The sequence below is a fragment of the Micromys minutus genome (assembly GCF_963924665.1).
Source record: "Micromys minutus genome assembly, chromosome: 32".
Taxonomy (NCBI): domain Eukaryota; kingdom Metazoa; phylum Chordata; class Mammalia; order Rodentia; family Muridae; genus Micromys; species Micromys minutus.
In genome coordinates this window covers 3,963,025-3,989,910 of record NC_137967.1, presented here as the reverse complement: position 1 = coordinate 3,989,910, position 26,886 = coordinate 3,963,025, and the positions used below count along the sequence as shown (strand labels likewise).

At 53.2% G+C, this 26,886-nt stretch overlaps 1 protein-coding gene across 2 annotated transcripts in view; it reads right to left on the bottom strand.

Moving 5' to 3' along the window:
- Window positions 1–2,528: 2,528 nt before the first annotated feature.
- The window catches only part of USH1C (USH1 protein network component harmonin), a 44,427-nt gene continuing 20,069 nt past the window's right edge, over window positions 2,529–26,886 (bottom strand). The window contains exons 13-27 of one of the 2 annotated variants that reach the window (XM_080908345.1): window positions 26,617–26,682; window positions 25,639–25,763; window positions 22,631–22,692; window positions 18,351–18,503; window positions 17,028–17,144; window positions 16,020–16,502; window positions 12,399–12,518; window positions 11,327–11,377; window positions 8,771–8,812; window positions 8,109–8,162; window positions 7,700–7,799; window positions 5,481–5,590; window positions 4,320–4,375; window positions 3,849–3,957; window positions 2,529–2,894 (exon numbers count right to left, since the gene is read on the bottom strand). In XM_080908345.1, coding sequence (XP_080764471.1) covers window positions 2,817–2,894; window positions 3,849–3,957; window positions 4,320–4,375; window positions 5,481–5,590; window positions 7,700–7,799; window positions 8,109–8,162; window positions 8,771–8,812; window positions 11,327–11,377; window positions 12,399–12,518; window positions 16,020–16,502; window positions 17,028–17,144; window positions 18,351–18,503; window positions 22,631–22,692; window positions 25,639–25,763; window positions 26,617–26,682 — 1,726 coding nt within the window. In that variant the 3' untranslated portion in view covers window positions 2,529–2,816. The remainder of the gene's footprint in view (window positions 2,895–3,848; window positions 3,958–4,319; window positions 4,376–5,480; window positions 5,591–7,699; window positions 7,800–8,108; window positions 8,163–8,770; window positions 8,813–11,326; window positions 11,378–12,398; window positions 12,519–16,019; window positions 16,503–17,027; window positions 17,145–18,350; window positions 18,504–22,630; window positions 22,693–25,638; window positions 25,764–26,616; window positions 26,683–26,886) is intronic. The other variant, XM_080908344.1, reaches the window with a different exon arrangement.

Below are 26,886 nucleotides of genomic sequence, written 5' to 3'. Positions count from 1 at the left end.
GCAGTTAAAAGCACGGTCTGCTCTTGCAGGGGACCCAGGTTTGATCTCCCCAGCACCCACATAGAGGCTGACAACTATCTATAACTCGTTCCAGGGGATCTGGCGCTCTCTTCTGGCCTCTGCGGGTACTGCATGCATGTGGTGCACAGACCACTCAGGCAAAAAACAAAAAAACAAAACAAAACCAACCCCCCCCAAAAAAACCCCAAAACACCCTTACACACAAAACATTAAAAAATTTAAAAGTAACACAATGTGTGTGTGTGTGTGTGTGTGTGTGTGTGTGTGTGCATTCCTTATTCTTTGAGAGAATCTTGGCTAATACAGGAGTTTAGAACAGAGTCCCAGTGCATTTTAGCATCTGACTCAGCAAAAACCTCCTCAGACACTCTCATATTCGGTTTCACGACTTAAATTGTCCTCTGGAGTTGGGTTTCTGTCAGTTCCAGCCCCGAGAATCAGGAAAAACTAGCCCACAACCCACTGAGTTCTCAGCTATGCCGAACCCCAAGCCTCCTTCCACAGATGGTCCGTGCCTTGAAGGAATGGGCGTGAAGGCAATGAAGTGGGTGGACTCAACAAGGACAAGGCTCCAGAGACGTAATAGAGCATGGTCAGACCGGGAAACCAGAGTCCAGTGTGACCAGAGCCAAGGAGATGACTCGTGGGAGATGGGGCTGGAGGAGAGAGCAGGGACCAGGTGACATACAGCTCTGGTAGTCACGTAGGAGTTTGGGCTCCGTCCTTAGGACAGGAGAGAGACTTTGAAGACCCTTCAAGTGGTCCAGGCATGATCTGGTTGCAATTTTAGCCCGGGAGCCCACTTGCTCTTTCTGCACTGGAAAGACAGATGACCTAAGGGAATAAGAAGCTCCCGAAATCCAATTCCATGCAGCAGCCACATCTTTCTCGTTTAATTGAAGAACTGTGTGTATCTACATCCTAGCTTTCCACTTGCTCCCTGTAAGAACTCGGGCTTGATACAGGACACCTCAGTTTCCCACTGAAGACAAGAGAGCCATCTCCTTCCTCCGATCCTCAGCAAGGATGGACGGAGTATGGGCTCCAGGTTTGCACCGCAGCACAGTGCCTAGATCCAGATGTCTCAACCGGCGACAAGCCACCCTGCGGCTCATGTGCCACACAACAATTCACCTAGGGGCGACACCCCGCTATTACTGACTTCCCAGGAACAAAACAAAACAAAACAACAACAAAAACAAATGGTCAGACAGAAGCCACGCTAAAGCTGGAAGACTTGGTTTGGGCTGTCAGCTTCAGAAGGGATGTACCCCATCATGCGGGGAGGGCGTGGTGGTAAGAGCCACAGCAGCCTCTGCAGTCAGGGATTAGTGAGCAGACAGAAAGTGAGACTGGAGGCTGTAAAGCCTCAAACCCGCCTCCCAGTCACCCACTTCCTCCAGGAGGCTACATCTCCTAAAGATTCCTCAGCCTTCCAAGACAGTGCCACCAGCTAGGGGAAACCAAGTGTTCAGAGGCGTAAGCCCGTGGGAGACATTGCACGTTCCAACCTGTAAGCCTTCGAAGATCTAGAAGTTCCCTGTAGGCTTCACTGTTTCGTTTCTCCTCTTCCTGGTAGCACCAAACAGAGCATACAAGCTTTCTGGACACCCTCCTGGCCTAAAGAATAGTGCCACCATAGGTGGAAATGCTTCGATCAATACACACTTGTAACCGTTAACATCCCACCACAGCACACGAGTCGAGGTGCTTCCCCTTCCGATCCCATGGCTGCCTTGCCTCTGGCTTTTCCTTGCCCAACTTTACCATAGAGTGTCACGTGGTCTACTCCTCTAGCCAGGAAAGAGACTGAGATTGGAGTTCGGTTTCTGCTGAATGAGCACAGCGTTCTCTCCATGGTAAAGGTGAGCTGTGTGCATGGAAGATCCTTAAGATGGGGACTGTGTGTAGCCAGCAGATCCGCTAAAACCAGCAGCAAACACTGCCCTGGCCCAGTCTCCCTGTGGATCAGCTGTTCCCTGGGATCTGCCCTACGCCCTTCTTTATTCACACCATCTGGATCTTTCCGATTCTCATCTGATCAATGCCGCGGATTTCCGGGTTCGATACGGGTTAACAACTCTCTCCAGGGACTATCCAAGAGGTCCTGTCATGTCTCTACTGATACCTTCTTTCCTCGTCCCTGTGGTTCTGCTGGGTTACATTCAGTGCAGCGGTGAACCTCGTCCTCCTCACCCCGTCCTGGCTACCTTAGACGACACAGCACAGTCTCTGAGAGTAGCTGGGCCACTCTGAGCCTCCAGGTGTCCATCCGAGGGAACAGGGAGAAACTGCTACACACCTTCGTTTCTCACCTCTCTGCCAGGGACACCCTGAAGCCCAGCTTGGGTCCCGCTACCTCCGGAGCTCTGATCCAACCCTGGGCTCCGGTCCCCTGCACATCATGTCTAGATTACAGCCATCTAGAACCTTCCAGTATTTTCATTTAACACTCCGGAATCTGCTATCCTTGCAATTCACCCCCAGAAGCTGGAGAGGGAGCCAATTCTGTTTATTAGTGAGTTCACGGGTTTTCAGCAGGGCTTACAGCAGGAAGGAGGGCAATAACAGAGAGATACGGGACCTGGTGGGTGCCCTTAGGTCTCAAGAATGGAATATCCTAGGGCAGGGAGGGCCAATGGGAGCTGGGACCCCACAGACCACTCCAGAACAGCCGTTGGTCCTTGCTTCACCTCTTGCTGGCCTTCAGAGGAGGGGCCAGGTCAGAGGGTTTTGGGGAGACAGTTTCCAGGGAGATTTTCTACCCCTGCTGACTGGTGCCTCTTAGGATGACTTCAGGGGCTGGGTTCAGAGCTTGCCAGCCTCCAGGATGGGTCTGGCTGGCTTCTCCCTCTGGAATTTAAAAGAAGGTTCTGTGGAGAAGAGGAGACAGATGAGGTGGGTAGAACTTGCGTGTGACCCCCATGTGACCCCCTCTCCGTGGCCGGCCCCACCGAAGCGGCCTTCAGGGGGCTTCACTCAGTTCGGCCCTGAGTAGAAACACACCAGCCACAGCACACAGGAAGCCTAAAGGGAGTCTGGATGAGGGAGGGGGATGGGAACAGAAGAAGGACAGGGGTCGCTTGTTAAGAAGAACAAGCAGCAACAGAGCAGAGACCGAGGAGGTGGTGGCCAGATCCATGAGTGATAGTTTTGGGAAGACGGTGACAGAAGCAGCCATGCTTGGAGCTACCCTGGTTGTGGTCTTCCAGCCACAATTAACTCCAGGGTCACAGACACCAAACTCAGGACACAGATAGGGAAGCACTCCAAAGCCTGGCTCCCCAGCACAGCAGAGGGAGCCCAGAGCAAGGTGGGATGGAGACCAAGGAGAATGTGGGCTGAGCAGGGCACATCAATGGAGCCCACCAACCCTGGTTCTTTGGACCAGTTTAAGGAGTTTGAAAGGCGTGGCTCTGCCTGAGCGAGGCTTGGGGCTCCTGCAGGGGCTCTTGTGGGAAATGGGCCCCTGTGAGGATTTTCAGCAGGCTTTTGTGTTCCCCAGCCTAGTTCAGCAGTGCGGGGAGGTACTATTGTGCCCAGTGATACCCTGCTCCAACTGGGTTCCGAGTGTGGCTCTAAGCGGGTCCCAAGACCTGTGGGCATCAGGACTCTGAGGTCCCAAGACAGTGCCTCCAGCTGGTCTTCGTGCACCATGCCCATAGACTCTAGTGTCTCAGCCATTGACAGCAGCCCCAAGGGACACATTTCTGCAGGCTACCTCTGCGTTTTTTCTAGATACCAGTCCAAAGAACCTGGCAGGATCATGGGCAGCACATGACAGGCAGCATGGGCGGACAGGGCCCTGCGGCTGCCTGCCTAGTCACCGTGGGCTCCAGCTGCAGGAAGAACCCGTGTCTACACACGGGCTCAAGGGCTTCAAGCTGCTTTCGGACCGGCTGGGGGCTTTCGGCTGCAGAGGAGGGAAGAGAAGAGCTACACGTGCAGGGGTGGAGCAGGAGACAAGAGGGCTCAGTTACTGGTGGGGGAGGTTCGGCAGGCTCTCTCCCTGCACTGAGTGTCTGCCTCTTCCGTACCGCCTAGGCCCTGGTTCCACTATAAACACTCTAGAACCTTTAAGTCGTGTAGAATGGACCGCTCTAGGCCGGTGAGGATGAGCCAATGACTGTGAACCAACACTACTAAGGTCCATGACTCTGGTCCAGGGTGTTCTAGGCCCCATGACTGCCGGCAGATGCGTGCCCAGGACATCCCTTTCACTGGGCAGGGCTGGAGAAAGGTGGCTAGGATCCTGGGAGGGCATGGGATGCAAGAGAGGGGCGCCTGCTCACACTTACAGCTCATCATCGTACTCCTTGGGGGGGCAGACGGCAACCACAAGGTCTATCCAGTCCTGTAGGGAGAAACCGTGTGACCACGGAGGGCACACGGAGAAGCGTGTGATGGATCTGCATGTTGTTCTGTTACGCTCCTGGACTTCGTAGCCCAGGGCCATCCAGGGCGCAGTGAGGGCTAGGGCTCCCTTCTGGAGACCCACACTTTAAGAAAAGCAATCCCCCAGTTGCGGGGCTGCTAGACCCTCAGACGTTACCAAGTTCCCAGTTGTGGATCTATGGACCAGGGCTGGGCAGCCACTTCAGAATCACTTATGAACTCATAGCTGTACCCTGTATAGTCTTGGGTACATGCCGGGAAGAAGTGTCACTGACAGGCAGCACTCCTAGCCCTGAGCCATAGCAAACGTGGGTTCTACCCCCCCATCTTGACAGTCCCCCCAGTGGCATCACCGCCGTTATTGGCTTGCCCATCACTGTCCACGCCACCTCTGGGTGGCAATCCTTGAGAGAGGACCGATCCCCGTCCCCATGCCAAAGCTCCTAAGATTGAGCTGAACTCTTCCCACCCTGTGACCTCCCTCCTTCCACAACCGGAGCACAGAGCACAGCCGCGCCCTCTGTCCTGGTACAGCCAATCGCCCAAGACGGTCATCGTGTTACCCGTTGGTCTTCTCTTCTCCACATCCTTTCATGTGGGTCCCAGGCCCATCTGGTCAGCTTCCTCGGCACTGAACTTAATACCTCAGGCTCAGCTGCCTGCACACAGTGGCACAGGTTGTGCACCGCACAGCGTGAGTGCGTACTGTTTACACTATAGCCTGTAGGAGGGCACCCCTTCAGACTTTGCAGTGCACAGCCTGAGAGACTCCATGTGGGAGCCCTGGGTATCTGCTAAGCATAGAGCAGACTACGTCCACGCTGAGATCTGCCCCCTCTGGTCTGTGTACTCTCCTGTAGCCCCCCAATACTCCCTCGACTCCTCCTGATTCTTCCTTAGCACACACTTAGAGAAGACCTTGGAGGGTTTTTTCCCCCATGTTCAGATTTTCAGGTCCAATCTACTGTCTGGACCTTGGGTACCGGCCCCGGACTTGGCCATGCCCTTGTAAGGCCAGGGTCGGAGGCAGGTGCTGAGGGTAGAAAAGAGGGGCTCTCTCTCACCCCGCCCTGATTCCAGGCCTTCTGCAGGGCAGCCTCAGCCTCAGCCAGGGTGTAGTCCGTCACAATCCTGCCATTGATGGCCATGATCTCATCCCCCTTCACAACGCCACCTTCAGGAAGAAGCAGACAGGTGTTCATCTGGACCACTTGTGACCCGTGCCTGATTCAGGGCTCTCTGTGGCTAATTACTGTGGGACAGCGGAGGAGGCCGCAAGATGGGCTCAGTTACTCGAAGGCCCCTCCTGCAGGTCCTCTCTGGACTCTGCAGAGCCACTTGACCACAGAGGAGTGCTTGGCATCCCCAGTCTGCACATGGCAGAAGGACGGACCTGCGTTTCTGGTGCAGTTCAAAGAGCCTGAACCACGAAGGGTAGCTAGACCTCTCCCATGCCCGCCATGCTCACTCCATCAGAAGCTAATACCTTTGATGTCCCCCCCACACCCTGCTCTCCCCTTGATTCGCATTTTTTCACACTGTGGCTGCAGCTATTCAAATGTTTGCTGAGGACCCTCTCCTCCCATTCTCCCAGCTCCATGAAGGGTAAGGCTGGCGAGCTTAAACCAACCAACGCTTCTCATAGGACTTAACACAATAGGGGCTCAACGGAAGAGTGTTAAACAGATCAGTGTTAAAATGTGTTGTGGATAAGCGGTCCTGGGATCTAGGGATTTTGTTTTTAAGAAGTCATCGAGTATAGACTGAAAAGGACTCTGACTGCAAGAAGGCCAGCAAAGTCTCAGATGCACTAATACGTACTGTGGCTCTGTCAAGTAAATAGATTGTGTGTGACTTCCTATACCTCTTTCCCATCATGCACCTCTTTTGGTAAAGAATTCTGGTTTGATGTGCACCAAACTCTGGGTGGTGGGGGAAACCAATTGCTTGGGAGTCTTAACGGTGTGAAGGCCACAGGAATGTGTCGTGTGTCAGCAGGTTTGGAACTCACGCACCTGCCAATGTCCTGGGGTGCCTAAATCAGCATGGGACCAGACCTCACAGGGCAGATTTCCCTATGCAGAGGGGCTGAGGATAAGTGGTTCTCGGTAGAGTCACAGAGGGACTCGGGAGCAGCCCAGGTCCTCTTTCGTCTTTCCCTGACAGATGTGGGTGGGGCAGGCAGCAAACCGTCCTTCAGGTAGCTCAGAAAAGGGGGTGGAAGAGGAGCCTGTTCAGTCACAGGAAGTTTAGATGATCAGAAACCTCTGTGGGCTGAAGTAAAGGCTCCAAGGGGACTCAGAGGGCTCTCTGAGGCCAAGGCCATGGTTGGCAGAGCCAGACAGTGCCCAGGGTAGCCTGGGTGCATTGCCTGCCCTGTAACTACTGAAGTCCAGCTGCCATTGACCAGGGGCCTTTCGTTCCAGTCTCCTGTCTCAGGCTCACAGCCTCTACCCCTCCATCCTATGCCCCAGTGCTAGGACTAGAGGCACAAGTCACCTGGTTTATACAGTGCTGGTGCTTCAGTTGAGAGGCAAGCACTGCACTAGCTAAGCCCCAGCCCCAGCCCCAGTCCCAGAGGGTGCTTCTGTTGAAAGGGCAGGAAGGCATGGGGCAGGGGCAGAGTGTATGGGGAAGGGGCAGGGAGGGGAAGCACCTAGAGATGCTACCTATAGTGGGCACTAAAGCAAATGACCGATTCTTCTGGATTCAGGCCCTGCCTGGCATCTTTACTGGCTGGGGATCCTGGTTCCAAGCCATGGAAAGAGAATCATTATGGTGTATACCTGGAGATTCTGAATACTACAGTATCTTCAGTCCCAGGGCTGTGGCCAGGTCCACAGACTAATGTCTGACCTGTGACTCAGACTACCTGCTCTGTGAGGACACTTCTCTCCTGCTCTCTGCATGCTCGCCCTTCCCTTCCCGGTCATCTTTGTAGGCTCCACTGCATCCTGAAACCCTCTTCCTGGGTTCTCATGGCTTCTGTCCCAACAGCATCCCCCATCAACCCTTGCCTGAGAATCCTATGATAAGGCTCTGGGATCATGTTTTCCACTGGCCTGGGAGTCTCTGGAGGGCAGGATGGCATCTGGGCATGGCCACCTCAGGTCCTGACACCATGGTACAACCTCAGGTAATATCTGAGATGGTTTTATTGACAGACCTGACACTCTTGAACAACCATGAGACCATTTGAAGCAGAGCAGGTGTCTGCTCTCCCGGGACATCTGGTCTACCCATCATACCATCCCCAAAACAGGCCGGGCCTGTGTGAACTCACCATGCCGCTCGGCCGCTCCCCCTTCATAAACAGCAGAGACGACCACCTTCCCCACGGGGGAATCCACGCCACCCTCCAGGGCCAAGTCTAAAGACCCCTCCTAGGTGGAGGAAAGCGGGTCTCAGGCAGCCACATGGACAGCAGCCTGCAGAGCACCAGGAAGTCTGGCAGAGCTGCAGTGTGCAGAAGGCATGAGACCATGCAGTGCAGAGGCCATGAGAGAGTCGTGGGAGAAAGAGGTCTGGGTTGAGTATGTATCCCCCCACACACACACACAAGGGGCGGTATCCCCAAGGGAGCAGGGAGAGGATCAGGAACCTGCTAGGTCACCTAGGAGTAGAATAATTAGGGAACCAAGATGGCAGGACAGAGAGGGTTAGTGACCAGCCTCTGCCCCATAACCAGGTACCTTCTTGATTCGCAGCAGCCGAACATCCTTCCCTGCGATCTGCTCTGGTGAGAACTAGAAACAGAAAACCAAGGTGGGAGCCACTGTGAGCTTGCTGAAGGGTGGGAGTGTCCCTGGCCTCGACAATGGACCCATTGCCCACAACATACACACACACACACACACACACACACACACACACACACACACACACCCTGCAGCGCCTTAAGCCTTAGCCCCACTACTGTAGGATTACTGGGGAGAGGAGCCTTGTGAACACATGGCTGTTGCCTAGCATAAAGCTAGTGCTAAGTGCTACAGTAACTCCATACCACATATGCACACATGGGCATGTACACGTGCATACATGTAACAGTACTTACACATATGGTACACACATGCATGTGTGCCTGTGCACGTATGTACGTGCATGCGCCCGTGTGTGTGCACACACACATAGAGCGCTCTCACGAGCACATGCAAGAGAGAGAGAGAGAACACATAGAATATGTGTCATGACTCTCACGGAAAGGCTATCTAATGGAGCCTTTGCAGGAAAGAGCATCTGGGGGCATTCTTTGGGAGCCCTTTGTGTGCCCCAGGGTCCATAAAGCTCTAATTTTTCCTCAGGTTTGGAACTGCTTCCCCCACCCCCCCCCCAGGGCTGGAGAATTCCCTTTTACCATGGAGTAGGGGTCAAAGCCTTCTTCATATTTTCGGAAATCCTGAAAGCAAAGCAAGGGTTTCAGGATGATGAGAAGCAGCCGCGGAGGCACGCTGCTGCAAACGAAGCTCAGACAGGTGGGGGGAGCGCGAGCAAGCCAGATGCCAGGGGTCAGAGGTGAGCAGGGGGTAGGGAGTAGTGCGGTCAGGACTGCGGTGGAGGGAAGGGGTTGGTAGCCATAGCAGGTGGAATAAGGGGGTGACGCAATCAAGAAGCTGCAGGAAGTACTTGCAGGAGCATGGCCCTGTCCCTGCTCTGTTCTGTGGGTGGCCACCGGTGGCTCCAGGGATACCACTGGGGTCTGGATGCCTAGGCAGTAGGCCTTTGCCTCACTCTTATTCTGCTGGCCCGGGCTGACTTTCTACGTCCCCACTGGAGGCTGTGACCAAGCCATGGCTCTCCACTCAGTGTGCTGACCTCATGGAGGGGGGCAGGCCTGTCTAGAGGGCTTCTTGGCCACAGAGTGACTAAGGAAGGCATTGGTGGTCCGTAGAAGGGAAGTGGGGTCAGATTAGGGGGAGGGGTCTGGCTCCTCTTTGCTGATCTAAGAGTTACGAGGCCTCCCTCCCAAGGGAGAGGGGAAGGACACATGGCTCTGGGGCCCTGGTTCGGTGGGGTTGTTGGGGGTGAAATGGGCCAGGACTTGGAAACAACATGGTGAGAAAAAGCAGATAAATCCAGGGCAAGTGGCCCAGGAGTCACATACACGGTAAAGCCAAACAAGGGCAGCCATTGGATTCAGAAGCCAGGGTGCTATTCCTGAGTTAAGGTCCCCCAAACCACAGCCAGTCCCCACTGGAAAAGATGGCCACCCAGTTCCCTAGGCTGCACCAGGTCTCTCCTGAGGTCTGCAGTCAGCACTGTGAGCAGGCCAGAGATCCTGGGCACGAGATGAGGGCCCAACTTCAGCAGATGGGCCCCTGGATGCTTGTACCCTTCCTTCCTTCATCTTTCAGGCTGAGCCCCCATGAGGCCTTGGATCTGTCTGGCCATGGTCATGGACCACATCTAGGTCAGTCTGTGCATGCCAATCAACATGCATAACAAGGGACATAGCACGTCAATCAACACACAGACCAAGGGACAGCATGCCAATAAACAAAACAAGGTACCCAGCACATCTAAGCACCAGAGAGGTTAGAAGGCAGAATCTGGGACCTGTGCCCTTGTCACTAAGAGAGGTCTATCTGTCCCGAGGTGTTCCTTCTGGAATACTGGGTCATGCTTTCCCTTTGTGGGACCCTGAATACTGTTCTCAGGAATGTCTGGGTGGTAGGTCTTGTGTAAAAATCGGAGACTTCTGAAACATTACAGCTGGTTTGCCTTAGACAGCCACACCCTCTGTTCAGCAGATGGAGAAACTAAAGCCAGAGAGGTGACGTTAACGCCTAAGAGTAGAGGAGGCCAAGGGTTTAACTGGAAGCTTGGAGCCCTATACTCTTGGGCGGTTGTCTTTTTCCTTTTGAGAGTTGTTTGTGTCTCCGGCTATGGGTCCTTCAGGGCCTGATGGGCAAGGACTGTGCTCTGAGAGGCGGGTGATGTAACGCTAATGGGCAGATAGCAGATCGTGATTGAGTGGATCAGGATAGTGTCCTGGATTGAAATCCGGGGTCTGACAGAAGTCAGGTTGCTCCGTGGCTTCTGTGTCTGCCTCACTTTTGTGGCACGGGGTGGGGGGAGACAACAGGGCCCCATCCCGAGTTGCTGTAAACTTAAGACCTTCGATAAATTTACAGATGGGCTTGGCCTGGCACGCCTTCTAAGGTCTTCTGTCTATCTTGGGTCCTGGGCTGTCAGCGGCCTCTTTTATAGACATTGCTTGTGCCTCTCACCCCCGCTACTCCTGTCCTCTGCCTGTCAAATTGGCTTGTGGGGGAGGGAGTTGGGGAGCCTGCTGGTCAGGTTGCCTTAGTGGTTTTTTTTTTTTTAGGGGGGTCTCTTTCATTGGTGGTGAAATTGTCAGTCCAATAGTTAGCTCTGGAAGGAAGCCCCAGGAGGTAGGGTAGCTAGATGGGTATCTCCTTAACCTAACTGTTTTGCCAGCAGAGACTCCCAAATTTTAGTGAACCCCAGAAAGGTGGAGAATCCAAGCTGCCACCATCTCTTGGGGCTAAAAAAGGCTGTGGTCTGCTTGGAGCAAGTATAGTCTAAGAAGCAAGGCAGTATCCAGTCCCCCACACCCTGTGTCTCTAAGGATGGAGTCAGGGCTAATCTTAGCCTATGGAGTTCCCTCTGGCCTACTTCCTCTTTGGACCACCAGAAGGTGGAGGTGGGAAATCCTGCTGGTGGCTTTCTCAGTCGGTGTTTAAGTTCTGAAAAGCCATGAGTTCCCTGTTGCTGGGGGTGAGCAGCACACAGTGCTGGCCTGAGGCTTCCCAGCAGGTGGTACTTGGGCTACCTTGAAATGGCCAGGAACTAGAGCAAAGAAGGGGGAGCCAGGCACAGAGTGAGACAGGTGGGAAAAATCAGACACACAGGGCCACCAGACACACCACTACCAATGGTCTCATTTTACTTGTCTGAACGCTGTCTGATACACCACCATCCTCTTCAGCATCTCCTGCGGCTGCCAGGGATAAAAAGACAGTTCCCCACCGGATGTTAAAAATAGGTATCGTCTGCCCCCTGGTGCCAGGCTCTGGGGCTGCCAGCCTGAGTCGACTGTCCCTCCCTGATAGACTGTGCTAGGGGACCACTCCGGGCCCCCCAACCAGAAACTGCTGTGTAACTGCACAGACGACACACCAGAGAACACAAGAGGACTCAGCAGGCTGGCCCAGGGCATGACCTCTGCCCTTTGGGGGAGCCGACGGGACAGCTAAAGCTCAAAATAAGCACCGGAGTGCCCCGCCCTGACATTTGGGTAGGGTTTCCCTGAAGGGAATCAAAGTTCTGCCTCGGCTGCCTGCGGCTGTGCTTCCACTGTGTGAGGCCAGAGATCGGAGCCCCGAGGGGTGCCTGTAAGCCCCAGCTTCCTCAGCCGTGGACTGAGTGAGTGGACCGTTACACTCCCCCAGTACCTGGTTGAGAAGCAAAATGGGGAGTGCCCATGTACATAAAGGCCAAAGGCGACCACGGGTGTCATTCTTTAGGTACCACCTACTCTGTCTTTTGAGGCAGGACCTCTCAGTGACCTGGAATTCACACAGCAGGCTGGGCTGGCTAGCCAGTGAGCCCCAAGGACCTGCTTGTCTCCTCTGAACAGGGATTACATCATCACGCTCAACTTAAAACAACAACAACTAACCAAACAAACAAAAAACCCTCTATGGATTTGGGGGTTGAACTCAAGTGCTCACACTCACACACTGAACACTTCACCGGCTCAGCCACCTCCCCAGACCCAACACTGTCATCTTTAGACGGAGCTTCAGGCTGTGTGTGGTCAACAAAAGAACCAGAATCTTACTGGCCCATACCCACTGCAAATCAGGTGGAATCATCCCTTGACCAATAAGAAGGTGACAAGATGAATCAGGATCCGTGTCACACCTCACTTCCCTTCCAGAGGTGTCAGAACCCAGGTGGCATGACCCTGGTTTGCTGTTCTAGAAACACCCCTGAGGGAGGAGACCCAGGGGGCTTACCAGGACCTCAGACTTCACGGCTGGTCTGTAGATGAAGTTGTGTTCCTGGTGGACCATGACAGGCTTGGAGATGGTGGACACACCAGGGCCTCGAGGAGACCGTGGGCTTGGGCAAAATGTCTACAGGGGTTAGTTCAGGAGACACTCATGTGACATCAGCGATGTGGCCAGGGATAGCCATGGTACTTCTACAAGCATGCAAGTCACTCCATGCACAGCCCGATGCATCTGCCCAGACAGAAGAGGCCGGGGTAGGCTCATCACACAGAGAACTTCCCTGCCTCACTGTGGCTGGGTGGCTCCAGGGGATCAGCCACTTGAGTCAGAGGCCACACTTTCAAGGTTCTCTCACAGTGGACACCCAACATCCCCTTCCTTAAAGGGCTCTTTACCCTGGACGTATTCTAGGCTCCGTAGTGTGACAAAAAGCATCTCTGGTTCCCAGTGTCTGGGCACCGTGTCTAGAATCCCTGGGGCGAGGACACATCAGAGACCAGACTATTTGGCGGCGCTCTAGCAGTTGCTCACCCGGTGAAACATCTCTCTCATCAGGGTACAGTCCTGTCTCCAAATCCTTTAACTGGCTCCTAGAGATTGTCAACACTGCCACCACGACTCCCAAAGTCCTTTATGAGATTCTCCATCCCGCCACTGTCTCTGTCCCAGATTCCTCATGCTGCCCAACACCAGCCTCTAAGACATCAGCTTCAACTGCCTTGAAGCCATTGCTCCCCTGCTTAGCCAGTCTAGACCTTAGCGTAGAAATTACTGCCTACCTCGAGTTTCTCCTCCCCAGGACCTAGGACTTCACTAGCTAGCCTGTAGACCAAGTTGGGTTCCTGATGGACCATGACCAGACACTCCAGGGCCTCGAGGAGACGGTGGGCTTGGGCAAAATGTCTACAGGGGTTAGTTTAAGTCCGATGAATTGGGCTGGATCACACTTACCCCAGAGAAGTGGGTAAGGACTATGGCTGACTGTCTGACGTTAGGCCCCGGTTCCTTGCAGTGTCTAGCTTATGGTAGGTATTGCCTGAATAAACAACAAAGACATGTGACTGACTGAATAAGCGAATAACAGTATGGTGGGTGTGGCATGCGATGTCTGGGCAGACGGCAGGCACACAGAACCTGTTCTGATTACCTGAGGCCGGCTAATGGCTGGGGTGACTATACAGACACGCTACCTACACTTCCTGCTATAGACACTGAGAACTTACAAGGGGCACACAGGCAGGGGACTAGGCAGGATGGATGAGATGAAGGCAGACGAGGCAGCTTTGAGTCAAGGACAGTTCTGGTTTTTGTTTGTTTGGGCTCTTTATGATGGTCCAGTCCTTTTAGGCTCCTTATGTGAGCACGTTAAAAGTTTTTTTACCCCTGATCAGGGGTGCATGGTATGGCCTCCAAGAGTTAGAGTGCGTGGAGCTTGTCTTGAGTCTTGACTCTGTTTGCTGAGGTGATTCCCCACCCCCGCTCATGGTTTTGTCCTAATTGACTTTGTCCTAATTGGCTTGGACTAGGGACTCTTAGTGGCAGTCAATTCCTGTCTAGTGTGAGCTGCACACGCACCTGCAAGTCTTTGAAGTCTTACCTCAGGATGCATTTGTCCAGGGCAGAGCTGGCACACATTGGCTCAGTTCCCAGTGCCCACAGCACAGGCAGGCGGCACATGCCTGGAAATCCAGCACTTGGGAGGTGGAAGCAGGCATGGGCTTAAGACCATCTTTGGCTACATAATGAAGTCAGGGCTAGCCTGGGCAACATGAGACCCTATTTATTTTTATGGTTATTTGTTGGGGTCAGGCCTTTGTTTGGTTTGGGTGTCTTACTCTGTAGCCCAGGCTGTTCTGAAATTCGTGCGTAGCTCAGGTTGTGCTCAAATCCAGTGATCCTCCTGCCTCCACCTTTGGAGTGCTGAGATCACAGCTTTGATCCATCATGTTGCCCACCTTCTGCTTCATGTATTAACTCATCTGGTTCTCACCGTAGAGAGGTGCCATTGTGTTCCCATGCCGTGAGACCGGGACGTCCAGGCTCACATAGACAGAGTTACAGGTACCCGAAGTCACTTAGCAGAATATGTTCCAGACTCCAAGGTCTGACTTGTTACTGTCTCCCCTGCCGTCATTAGGTTTCTTGCTGCTCTGATGCCTTTCCTCTGCCCCTATGCACCGTACCCCTCAAGGCTCAGCTCTAAACCCCAGCAAGACAGAGTCATCCTCAGATGGAGCACTTAGGCCGAGTTAGCTTAGAGAAGACCCACATGTCTATAGATGCTCTCCCTTCAAAAAGTAAATCCCTGGAAGGTGTGCTGGCCTCACGGAACCTTCCTCAGCTCCTCCCCTTCTACCAAGATGCGCAAGGTTTGAGCCTGGTGTCTGATCTCTGAATCAGATTTGTTAACAGAGAGCTACTGCCCACCTTCTGGGGTCTCTACAGGGAAGGATGGGAACTTCTATGTCAGGCTAACACCGCCTCTCAAACCTGATGTCTGGCTGGGTTCTGGGGAGGTGTTCCCAGAATAAGGGAACATCTCTCTCTCCCTATCTGAGCTGTAGGAATCGAGTTCCTCACCAGAGGTCCATAGGAGTCCTCTGTCAGCCAATCAGCAGCAGGTCCTCTGTCAGCCAATCAGCAGCAGGTCCTCTGTCAGCCAATCAGCAGCAGGCACCTGGCATCTCCTTGACTCCCCTGAATGATCTGACCTATTAAATCCACTCTCCTTTTGGGAACAGGAGTGGGAGGCAGGTGAAAGCCACTGGGGAGGTGCTGCTAACACCCCACAGACCCTTACCCTGCAGTCCCTCTCCCTGCAGACCCTCACCCTGCAGACCCTCTCCCTGCAAACCCTCACCCTGCAGACCCTCATTCCCAGTAGACGGGAGCCTCCTCAGCTGAGTCTTGGCCTGGCTGGTCACTGGCTACTGGGCTCAAAGTCTCACAAGGCACCCAGGGAACTGACTCTTCCAAAGCAGTCTTTGGATAAAGATCAATGGATGAGAAATATCTCTTTCTGAAAATACCGGCACTCAATCTGTCAACATCCAAGAAAAACATTCCTCGTCTTTTAATAGTAAATTTGAGAACTTCTAAGAACTCTCTCATCTTCGGGGTTTCTTTCTTGAGTCACGGCCAGATGTGCTGCCAACTAGTGCTGTGGGAAAAGGCACTGTGATGTCCTAAGACTACCCTCTATTTGCAGAGCTAGGCACACCCCAGCTCCCCCCATGCGCCCCTTCTCTGGTTGAACCTGGGGCTCATGTCCTACAAATATGAGAATTTCTCGGTCCCTGTGTAGACACAGCTGGCTATTCCCCGGAAGCAGAGCACTACACTGCAGGTCACCAGCATTCCCTGGCTCCGAAGTTAGCGTCACCAGAGGCTGCTGGCATTGATTATTTCACGGCCACAGCAACCCATCACGTAAACACGGGACTTCAAAAACAGTAGCAAGCACACCCATGCAGGACAGCACATCACCCCTGGGAAACGGGGCCAGATGCTGTTTCCTCCCATCTCTGCTCACCGGAGCAGCAGAGGGGGGGGCTTGGGAAACAGCACCCACCCACACCCCCACTTTGTTTGCTAGCACAACATGCATGCAGAATAAGACGGTACCTTTGGGGCGGGCGGGAAGCTCCGCTCGGTGGTGGGGGAGCTGGTGGGCTTCACACCGTGTGTGTTTGCCTCCCGGTCATCTGCCGGATGACCTGGGTCCCCAGTGCGGAAGGGGTGGTTGCCCAGGGCCTCTTCCAGGGCCGAGGGCAGTGGGCGGGTTGGAGTGAGGTCTTGGGTGGGAATGGACGGAGGGGGAGGGATGGGAATTGGGGGTGGAGTGCGTTGCACCCATGGTGAAGACGAGGTGCTTATGTGGCCTGGCGAGGGAAGTACAGGGGGGGCGGGGACCTTGGAAGGTGGGTTGGTGGGTGGAGGGTGAGGCATCACAGGCAGTGCTGAGGGAGTCTTGGGGGGGTAGTAGAACATATCCAGGGGGATGTCATCCAAGTCAGTGGTGTGGAGGTGAATCCCACCAGCGAATCGTCTCAAGGGTGGGGCCAGAGGAGACACAGAAGGTGGGGGAGGAGGGGGCCCTGTGGTCATCTGGGGGGGGGTGAAGAAGTTCTGTCATTATTAACTCCACGACACAGCGATCGCTCTTTTTTCTCTTGCTGCTGGATCCCCATCACTCAAACCAGAACCATGGGTGCTGCCACCCAGCTGCCCAGCATAGCCAAGCGGGGCTGGAGAGGGAGTAGTCCACACACAAGAGCGGTCGGAGCTACGCCATCTGGGTACGGTCAGACGATTTGCCCCTCTGAAGCGGGACACGTTTGAGATGTGAGGGGGACCCTTGGTAACTACAGCAGGGACAACAGACCCGGTGGAGACTGTCTCAGGACAGAAGGGACTTATGGTCACCCAGATGATAAATGCATACAAACTCATTTCCCTTCCTTAGGATGGGAGGTGACAACAGCTGTCGGGGCTGGGCTCTAGACAGTGAAATGTCCATCCGTGTGGCTGTTGATAATCACCAATGGCCACCACGCCTCCCACTGTCCCCAGAGTGTATCTTTCTGAAGGTGACTTGTCAGGAGGGTCCATGTGAAGAAGAATTTCTGTTACCTCAGCGATCTCGTTCTCGGCAGAGGAAATCTGCTCGAGGCGGGTCTGACAGAGCCTCTCCACCCAATACTGAGTCTTTTCCGATTCCTCAAGGTCTTCCCGCTCAGTCTCAGACACCTGGGACCCAGGACCCGTGTCAAAAGGAGAGGTCAAAGGGGACACTGAATCACATGGGCAGCAATGCACAGGGGCACTGCTCCAGCCCCCTCCCTTCCAAACACTGGTTGGCATGACAACGCCTAGAAAAAGAACCAGACTACTTCCACCTGGACCTTGGAACAGAAATTAGGAGGTAGAGGCTAGGGTGCTGGGATGACAAGAAAATCTTTAGGGTTTCACACATTGCCTGACAATGCCGGGTCCCAGGATTCGCATAACCCTGAGGTGCTTGGAGTCTTTCCCTAGTAGCCTCTTTGGCCCCTCTATGGGTTTAACTTTACTCTTATTTCCCCAGAAGGCTGTCCTGCCCTTAGAAGTGCAAGTCCAACCTTATTCTTCATTTTGAAGTTAATCTATTCGCAATGCCAGACCTAATAGGCTTCACATTTCCCAGGACTTCTCTGGTTTTATAATCTAATCAGCCTGGCACTGTGAGTCATGGGGAACGTCAAAGAGAAGCAGAAAGGATACTGCCTGCAGCTAGGAAGTTCAGGCCGACGACCTCACCCCAGACACAGCGACTGCTGGTACTGGGAGGGTATGATCAACAAAGTTAGTCTTAGAAACATTCCCAGGTTACAGAGGTCCATCCTCGGACACACTGCATCGATGGGGGCAACCTCAGACTCTAAACCTGATTTGCTGAAGGTAGCTTCAGGCTTGACATCTACACTAAAAGATTAGACCCGTACACCAAGAGTCAAGCCAGCTTGCTGAGACCTGCTAAGGAGGGCACCCGGAATAAGGCAGGTGAATGGAAGGCTAAACAAACTCCTGAGAAAGGCAGAGGGGTTAACCTCAGATAGACCTTGAGCCAGAAGACCAGCTCCATTGCCAAATCTAAGATGGAAAGACTTTGTCATAGAGTTATACCTTGGTGGGGTAAAGGGGGCATATTCGTGTATCAGTGACTGGCCTGTGACCTAGTCAGGCTGGGGAGGCTAGCCTCAGACCCAGCCCCCAAACCAGGAGACTAGTGTTAGTCTCAAACATGCATTTAAGCTACAGTTGACCTCAGATGACCCTGGGTAGGTAGATCAGCCTCACTCTGGACTGGGAGGGAGGAAAGGTCTGTCTTTAGACTCCAACTGTGGACAGTGGTCCCAAACTGGCCCTTGGAAGTTTGTTGGGAGGGTGAGCTGTGTCCCAGGACGGTGCACACACCTCCTGGGCTAGCCGGTTGATCTTCAGCTGCTTCTCCTTCTCCAGCATCTCTTCCTTCTCTTTGTAGAGCTTCTGCTCAAACTCGAGCTCCTTCTTGTTCTTCCTCAGGTCCTGCAGGCTGTCGTACTTGGCTTTCTTCTTCTCTTTTGCTTTCTGGGCAGACGGAGCATCATGCGTGTGGTAAGGGGTGATTTTAGACATTGGCACCAGCACAGGACAGCAAACAGGGCATCCAGTCCTCAGACAGGACAGGTCAGCCTGCCACGGTGAGCCCCACCCCCAGCTGCTCTGTCCTGCCACCCAGGGCGTCAGACCTCAGGCTGAGGTCAGGCATGCCACTGGTACCCATTGTAGAGCAGAGACATATTCCCTCATCGGCCAGAACTGGCTTACTGGTTCACTGACCAGCTATGTGACCTTTTGGCTAAGTTCTGTAACCTATCTAGTAACTCCACACATCTCTAAAGTAGGAGAAACAGCTGCTCCACATTTCCAGTCAGTACCCATGAAGCTTCTATGAAAGGGCTTCAGGGATCACTAAGTATTTCCTAATAAGAGGCATTACATTTACTTCCTACAACCTACGTGCCCGCCTTCCCCAGCAGCAAAGGAGAAAGATGGCTACTGTTCAGATGCCAGAGATGCATCCTGGGAAATTCTAAAAAAAAAAAAAAAAAAAAAAAAAATCTGAGCAAGCTGGTCAACCTGATGTACAGAAGTCATCTGTCATGGTCTAGATGTGGGGCCTTAAGCCAGGGACACTGGATGCTCTAAAGTTTACCACTCACAGAGTCCAGAGCCAGGGTTTCCTCTACACTGGGGATTATCTGAAGACTCTGGGACTGGGAGACACAGAGTCAGCTGGAAGTCACAAGCTTAGAGAGGTGAAGTCCCTTCTACAAAGTTAGACATCTAGGAAGTGACACATGCTCAGACCTGCATTCTCCAGGTTCCACTGGGCTCTGAGCTCAGTTAATCAGAGAGCAAAGAAACACAGCAGGAGGGAGATCACTCCCCTCACACAGTAGGGCGAAAGCACAGAGCCAGCGCTCAGAAGAGGATGCAGAGAAAGTCAGCACTCAGGGTGATTTCCAGAACAATTGTGCCCCCACCTAACAGGGTTTCCTGCCTTGCTGTTCTGAACCAGAGTCCAAGCCCTGGAGTGAGGAACTGAACATCCCAACAACGGGTGCAAACCTCTCGAGTCAACCTAGGGTAGTGAACGTCTACAGACCTTTGATGCGCTCATCTTGCCCAACGAAAGGCAACCTTATCTCCAATAATGGCTAATATGATCTGGAAATGCTCGCCTCGGAGACCCATGCCTAGAGTGGTCCTCAGCATCCCGAGGAGATTCTTCTCCCTTCAGTTCTGCTAGTTCACGGCCTGCCCTGCTCACCAGGCCCCTAGCTCAGCTCAGAGGTGAATCCCCACACCAAGCTGTAGGTTCAGAAGCCAGTCCTCAGCAGGAACCAGAAAGGGTCTACATAGTGACAGCCAGCTAGAATAAGGTCATGCACCCTCAGGGGCCACCATGATAGGAATGTCCGTGCTATTGATTAGAAAACAAAACCAAACCTACAGTAATGTCAAGATTTCACAGCCAGAGTAGGCTCCTGGGAAGGACAGTGACAGCTCCCGTCTCACCCTCAGTGAGGGTATCTGTTGACAGAGATGGACAAACTGCCGCAGAGCACTGCCCGTGAGCAACTGTAGCCCTTGTACAGATAACTTAGCTGTGCGTGAATCTGCCTTCCCACCAGGCTAGGAGCTCCTGTGCATCAGGATAAGCTTCACTTACCGAAGCAGTTCTTTGTGTGTGTGTGTGTGTGTGTGTGTGTATGTGTGTGTGTATCTGTGTGTGTATGTGTGTGTATGTGTGTGTGTATGTGTGTGTGTATGTGTGTGTATGTGTGTGTGTATGTGTGTGTGTGTATGTGTGTGTATGTGTGTGTATGTGTGTGTGTATGTGTGTGTATGTGTGTGTATGTGTGTGTGTATGTGTGTGTATGTGTGTGTATGTGTGTATGTGTGTGTGTGTATGTATACACATGCAACACACACATACACACACACACACCTCCACGCATGGATGTATGGAATATGCTGTTTTCTTTAGCCGAGTTCCAACAGAGACTATCATGGGAAGAATTAGCAGTCTAACTCCACGAGACTCCCCCAGAGTCCAGCCGCCAGCCTGCAGCAAGGATACCATAAACCTACTTAAAACAAGATATTATTTTCGAAAGGCTTTTGTGACTCAGTTGTATGGGATCTTTGTAGAAGCGAATGCTACGCCACAGTGTCAACAGGCTGGATATGACTTCAAGCCATGGACTCAGCCTGTGACATAGAAGCCACAGTCCTAGGAGACTGACCACACACACTCTGAGGTCATAACAGGGTGGGAAGGGTCCTGCAGGAGCTGTAGCCTAAGCCTGCTCACTGCTGTGTGATGCTGTGATCCCAGGTGAAAATGCACATGCGTGTCAGGTACGCCACTGCTGCTGCTGTGTAAGGGGGGTGCTGGGCGGTACCCCACGTTCATGCTGCTGCTACAGCCTCGCTTCCAAGCGCTCTTGCTAGAGAGAGCTGAGCTAGGTCGAGTGACGTCATAAATTGAGTGCACTCAGATTCATGCCGGCAGCCTGATTTCTAAATGCTGAGCCATCTTGAATGTCTAATACGCAGTGCAGATATTAACCATGGCATTCTCATAATCAAATACTGACGAAATCCAGTAAGACACAAGATGAGCATTTTATGGGGCCTGGAGATAATATAATATGATTTAGAGAGAAAATTAAAGGTCTCGGAGGATGGGATGATACATAGCCCTGGGCGGAGGTAGGTCTAGGCCATAGCTGGAATGAATATGACTGCATTCCCAGACCGGGGTGCCAAATTCCACACGAGCTACATCTGGCAGGGCTGTCACGAGCTGCTTTATGTCACCAATCCTGGCGTTTTACCCCCACCTCTCCTAGGCTTCTGGTCCTGCTTGGCATGTTTCCGACCAAGACCATCATAAGCCACCCAGGCAGGACCTAGGCAAGCCTCACGCTAGGAACTCTTGCTCTCCTCTCCTGACCCTCTATCATGGCGCCCCTGCCAGACATCAGAAGACGGGAGACGGAGGGTCAACTTTGCAAGTGGAGGGGAAGAGAAACGGACAGAAAAAGATCCCAGCTCACATCAAACTCGGCAGCACACGGTACCTTACTCAGGCCTGTCCTACCTTCCGGATGGTTGGGAATTTGCCATCGTAACGGTAAAACCACCCAAAGGCTACAAGGGACAGAAAACAAGCGATGAGACGCAGGATCCGCAGGCCGAGACTTGGGAGTTGGCTTTTGTGAAACCCGACAGCAAAATCATGTTCTTTGGCACACATTTCCCTCACCTGATGAGAGATCACCTGTGTACTACCCTGATCCCAGGGTCAAGGTCACCATCAAAGTATCTCCCCAGAACACTGGCTTCTGAACTTTGTGCCAGAAAACCAGCAAGACTGTCTTTGTGGAAAGACAGATTTTCCCAATCACAGAAGCGGACGATGCCAAGTAAAGGGCCGTGGGAAGAAAGGAGAGCACTCCCTAAGCCGATGCCGGCTTTCCACATCTAAGAAATGGCTTCACACAAAAGGCGGCTTGAGCCCTCGCCTGGAGCTGCTGCCAGAAAGAACCAAAGTATCTCTTGGCACAGACTACAGCCCCTCTCTTAATTCCACAGAAAGGCAGTCATTTTGGAAGCTTCTGGAAGCTTCTAGAAGGGCAGCTGTGGTAACAGCAAGCAGGAGATAAGCTTCCAGAAAGCAAATCCCCCTGCTCAGGTCAGATAAACAAGGCACAGTCTCCTTGCCCAGGCAATAATCACCCACTGAGGCGATACACCAGACCCGAGCCCTCAAGGTTTAGAGGTGACAGCCCATGCTTGGCTCTCTGTGATGGGCTGGCTGTTGAGCTCAGAGTCAGAGAGAGCACAGAAGCTCAGTGGCTGGTGTGGGAAGGCGCTAGGGAGTCAGTATTATGGGAGAGGCCGGAGCAGTAGGGTGGGAGGCTTGGGTGGGCAGTATTTAAATATTTGAGCCAGGAAAATTTCAGTCAAGCCTAAATGTTGGTACTCAGTTCATGGGCCAAGCAGAAGCCTAGAGCATCCTCACAGACCCCAGAGGCTCCTATGATGGTCCAGCTCTAAGAGCTGGAGGCTCTACTGTGTTGGAAGGAGCTGGGCGGAGCAAGCAGGGCAGCCAAGCCAGGGAGCAAAGCGAGGGCGCCAACCTGCTGTCTCTGCTCCTTCGCGCTTCCATCCAAACCGTCTGCAGGTTGCACTCCCTGATCATCTACCCAGGGGAAAAGAGGGGCAAGCAGATGAACCAAGAGACTCCAGAGAAGGAGCTGTCTAGGCGTCTGGGAACCCATGACTAGTTGTCTCAGGAAGCGGTAGGGTCAGGGGCAGTGGCAGGACTCAAGAACCTCCAGCTACATCTCCTTGCTCTGAAGTGCGCACACAGTGCTTTGGACCCCAGGAGCTTTAACTCGTCTGTCCGTAAATGGGCTAAAAATAGGGTCCCCGGATCTAACATCAGCACGAGAGTTTTTTTTTCTGGGCATAAGGTTGAAAGTTGGAGGTGTGGGGACGGGAGGGGGGGAAGGCTGACAAGCCCTGAGCATTATCTACTTCAGGAGGACTTTTCATGGGACAATGGATCTTTCTTTTCCCTCCTCTAGGGCTATGCATCCTCTAGGGGGCTGTCTGAGTTATGTGGGCAGCGGGTGAAGGCTGGGACTCCCGAGGAGGTGACATACACAGGGCACCTGCCATTAGGATAACAGGAGTCTCAACACCGTTCGTGCGGAAAAGCCGGCTACCCCCTCCGATTGTTTACAGGGGGGAGTGCAGAAGCCTGCTTGCGATCCAGAATTGCTTGACTCGGATTAAAAACAACCTCCCATTAGCTTTCAAGTCACGGGTCTGTTGGGTGAGCACTAACCGAGGCTATCCTTGAGAGAGAAAGAGCTAATGATATCTCATTTAAACCCCTCTTCTTCTAGCTAACGGGAGGAGTCCTTCATGAAAAAAAAATAAACAACCCTCTCCTCCTTCACATCCTGCTGTTAAGCTAAGGAGGAGTCTTTTAGGCATCTCTGTGATGGCTTGTCCTAGCTCTGAGGACTGTGCAGTGTTGGGTGTGGCTGACCAGCCATGGATGGGTGGCTGCCTTTGCCCCATGAGGGACCAGGTTTGGGAGAACTGCCAATGCCATCAATATGCTTAGGCTGCTTCTTGTCCTAGCATCTGGATGCTCAAAAAGGCAGAGCCCACTCCTCACAGGCACGGAAGCCCGAGTCAAATCTAACTTGCTGGCTACCTGGGTCTAGAGCTGGAGGGAGGTCAAGGAGGCGCTGTCAGGAGGGGTTTCTGCTGTCTCCGCGGTGTTCTCTTGCCTCTGTGGCCTTTCGTGAGGGGGGCAGGTGAGAAACTGGCTGGAACTTGTGCAGAGAGACCTGGTAGCATTTGTGGACCAGCCCTGAATATTGTCATATATGAATTCTGTCAACTTGACAAGATCTAGAAGCACCTGGGAGGCAAAATCCTGGGTGTGCCTGTTCTGGATTGGGTTAGCTGAGGTGGGAAGTCCCATCCTCATGTGGGGAGCTCCAACCCATGGTGTGTGTGTGTGTGTGTGTGTGTGTGTGTGTGTGTGTGTGTTTCTTTCCTATGGCCATGATGTGACCAGGGACCTCATACTGTGAGCCAAAGCAAACTACTCCTTCTTTAACGTGTTTTGGTCACAGCAACAAGAGAAGGAACAGATACAGCCGCAGCCGTCCCAGGTGGGGGCAGGACTCAATCATCAATCTGAGCTTGGGTTCTGCCTCGGAATAGCATAGCCCGAGTAAAGGGAAAAAATAAATAAAACTCTTATTCGGGAAAATTAAAAAGCATTAAATAAATACTCAGGCCTGTGAAAAGGCTTTTATGTTCCACAATCCCCGAGTCCGTGAAGCTTAGACCCAGTTTCCCTCAGAGTACTACGCTAACTCAGGTTACCTTTGTGAGAAGCAATTAAAATCGATTTCTCTCCCTCGGAAGCTCCCATTTCACTCATGAGAGAAACCAGCTCTTGTCTAAAATACGGATTATTCAGTGGGAATTCATCTCAGGCTACATCCTCAGCAAATACGGACTAGCGTTGTGGGTGGGGCGGCTGATGAGAGGGTGCTTTGTAGTCCCTGAGATGAGACCTGCGCCCTGTTGTCAGGAAGGAATGCACAGGTAGAGAGTAGAAGAAAAGAATCTTGAAGTCTTACACAGCTGTTCTGTTGTTGGCAAAGGGGTTTTCCTATAAGGCTTGGGTGGGAATCTCCAGTCGGGTGTGTAGGTTAGACCCCACTGCAATGTGGAACCTTGGTTCTGGGTCCAGGGACACTCCCGTCTGGAAGTTCCCACAGTCTAGGCCCGAGCACAAGAAGGTTAGAGAACCTTCTTGTTTACCTGCTCGTGCCAATGGTAAATAGAAAGAGATAGGGTGTGGGGGTGAAGACCCAGCCAGGAACAAGGGACTTGGGGTGGCCATAGGCCACTCTGTTTGGAGCCCCTCTCCTCCACTACCTCCTGGTGGGTGGGGCTGAGGGCAGGTGGGTGGGAGCTTCTGATGGAGGAAGGGGGAGTTTAGGCCCAGCATAGCACAACCCTCAGACTCCAGGGGGTACATTAGGTCTCATGTTTCATTCTCAGAATGCTAGTGGGAGACCAGCTACCCACATACCCACATGCAGAAATATAGGTGGGAGGGGGCCTTGGACCAGCTCCTCCCTAGTTGGACCAGCAGGGATCCACTCTCTCAATGCTGGTTTTGACCCAGCCCGAGTTCAGAACCAGTCCAGGAGACACCATGCCACCCAACAAGCTCAGGTAGAGTAGCCATCTTATAGACCAATTCCACACCCACCAAGCTCTCTGCTTCTCTCTGCAGCACCCCAAAGGTCTGCAGCAGCTATGCCATTCCCTCCGGTGAGGCGGCTGGTACAGGAACCAGACAGACCGCCATCACCCCCGACACCCCGCCGCAGACAAGGAGGGAGAGCAGACCCTCCTACCACGAGGCTCTAGCTGACGCTCACCCATCCACACTGCCTCTCCTGAGGGACACACACCCAGACAGCCCTTGGATATTCACCTGGGGGAGGGTCCTGATGAGGGGAGGAAGACTGTATTTCTATCTTGCGCCCTTAGCCTCAGGCCCCGGAAGGGCCCCATCCCATCCCCGACAGGTCTTACATACACTTGGGCTTCCGAAGGGGCACCGGGTGCACCTCTGCTGTGATGGTTTTGGGCAGGATGAGCTGTTCCTTTGAACCCCAGTCTTCTTCCCACTGTTTCTTAAACTTCTCTTCCTCCTCCGAGATCCTGAAATGAGACCCCCCACACACACCTGTGATGGCACAACCTTCAGGGGTTCACCTGCTGCCAGAGGATCCCTTGGGAAGGGAGGTTTCATGGCTTACGCCCAAGCTAGGCCACTGCTGCAGCGGGGTGTCTAAGCTGAGTGTGTGCACACAGGATCAGCAGTGCGCTCTGGTTGCACCAAGGCTTGGTTGGAATGAAAGAGGGGCTACGAGAAAAGAGGATTTCAGGCTGAGTCAGCAGGGTCTACAGGTGGCTTGCCACACTCCCAGCGCTAGGAGCAGGCTGAGTCCTGGACTCAGTGATGCTCCACCTCGTACAGGACAAACGCCTCAGGCTGTGCCTGGCCCCCTGAGCAAGCCCACGGAGGCTGGGAAACATGAGTGTAGGTGAATGGGGTGAACCCCGAAATTCACCCAGCATACTAGATTAGTAAAGAGAGGAACACTCCAACCTGGACCCCTTAAAGAGAAGGACAGGTGACATTGTGATGGTGACAGCTCCATTCCCTGGTCATCCGACCATCCAGTGCATGTCAAAGGACTGACACACATGGAGGACCCGACAGCCAGGCAATTCCCACCTGTCCCTGGGGCTTCCGGTCACACATCGCTGTGAGGCACGTGATACTCGTGTGGCTGTGATAATGGTAACCATGGTGATGACAGAAAAGAGGGAGATTGGAACTATTGAGTGGATTTGAGCGGATGAAGACAGTGCAGTTTGTGGGATTTTGTGTGATTCTGTATGTTGTAGAGTGACAGATGTGTCTGTGTTTCTGATCACACGCGCTCAGCACACCCAGCCGTGGACACTGGGGCAGACCCCCCCCCCCCCCCCCCCCCCGCACACTCACTGCTCCATCTCCTTCCGGTATCTCTCATTCTCCTCAGCGGCCTTCTGGGCGATTTCCTTTCGCCTCCTGAAACGCAGACAGAGGTTCGCCGTGTGAGTCTCTGCCCTGTGAGCTAACCCGCCATCGCCCGACTCCTGGTCTGACAGACACCTTAACCGTTTTCTGCTGCCGAGCTTCCAAAATTGTGGATGTGGTTCTGCAAAGTCTGGGCCCCGTGTGATTTCATCTGGGGCTGCTGGGCAGGGGTTCTGTGCCACAGGAGGTGGGGCG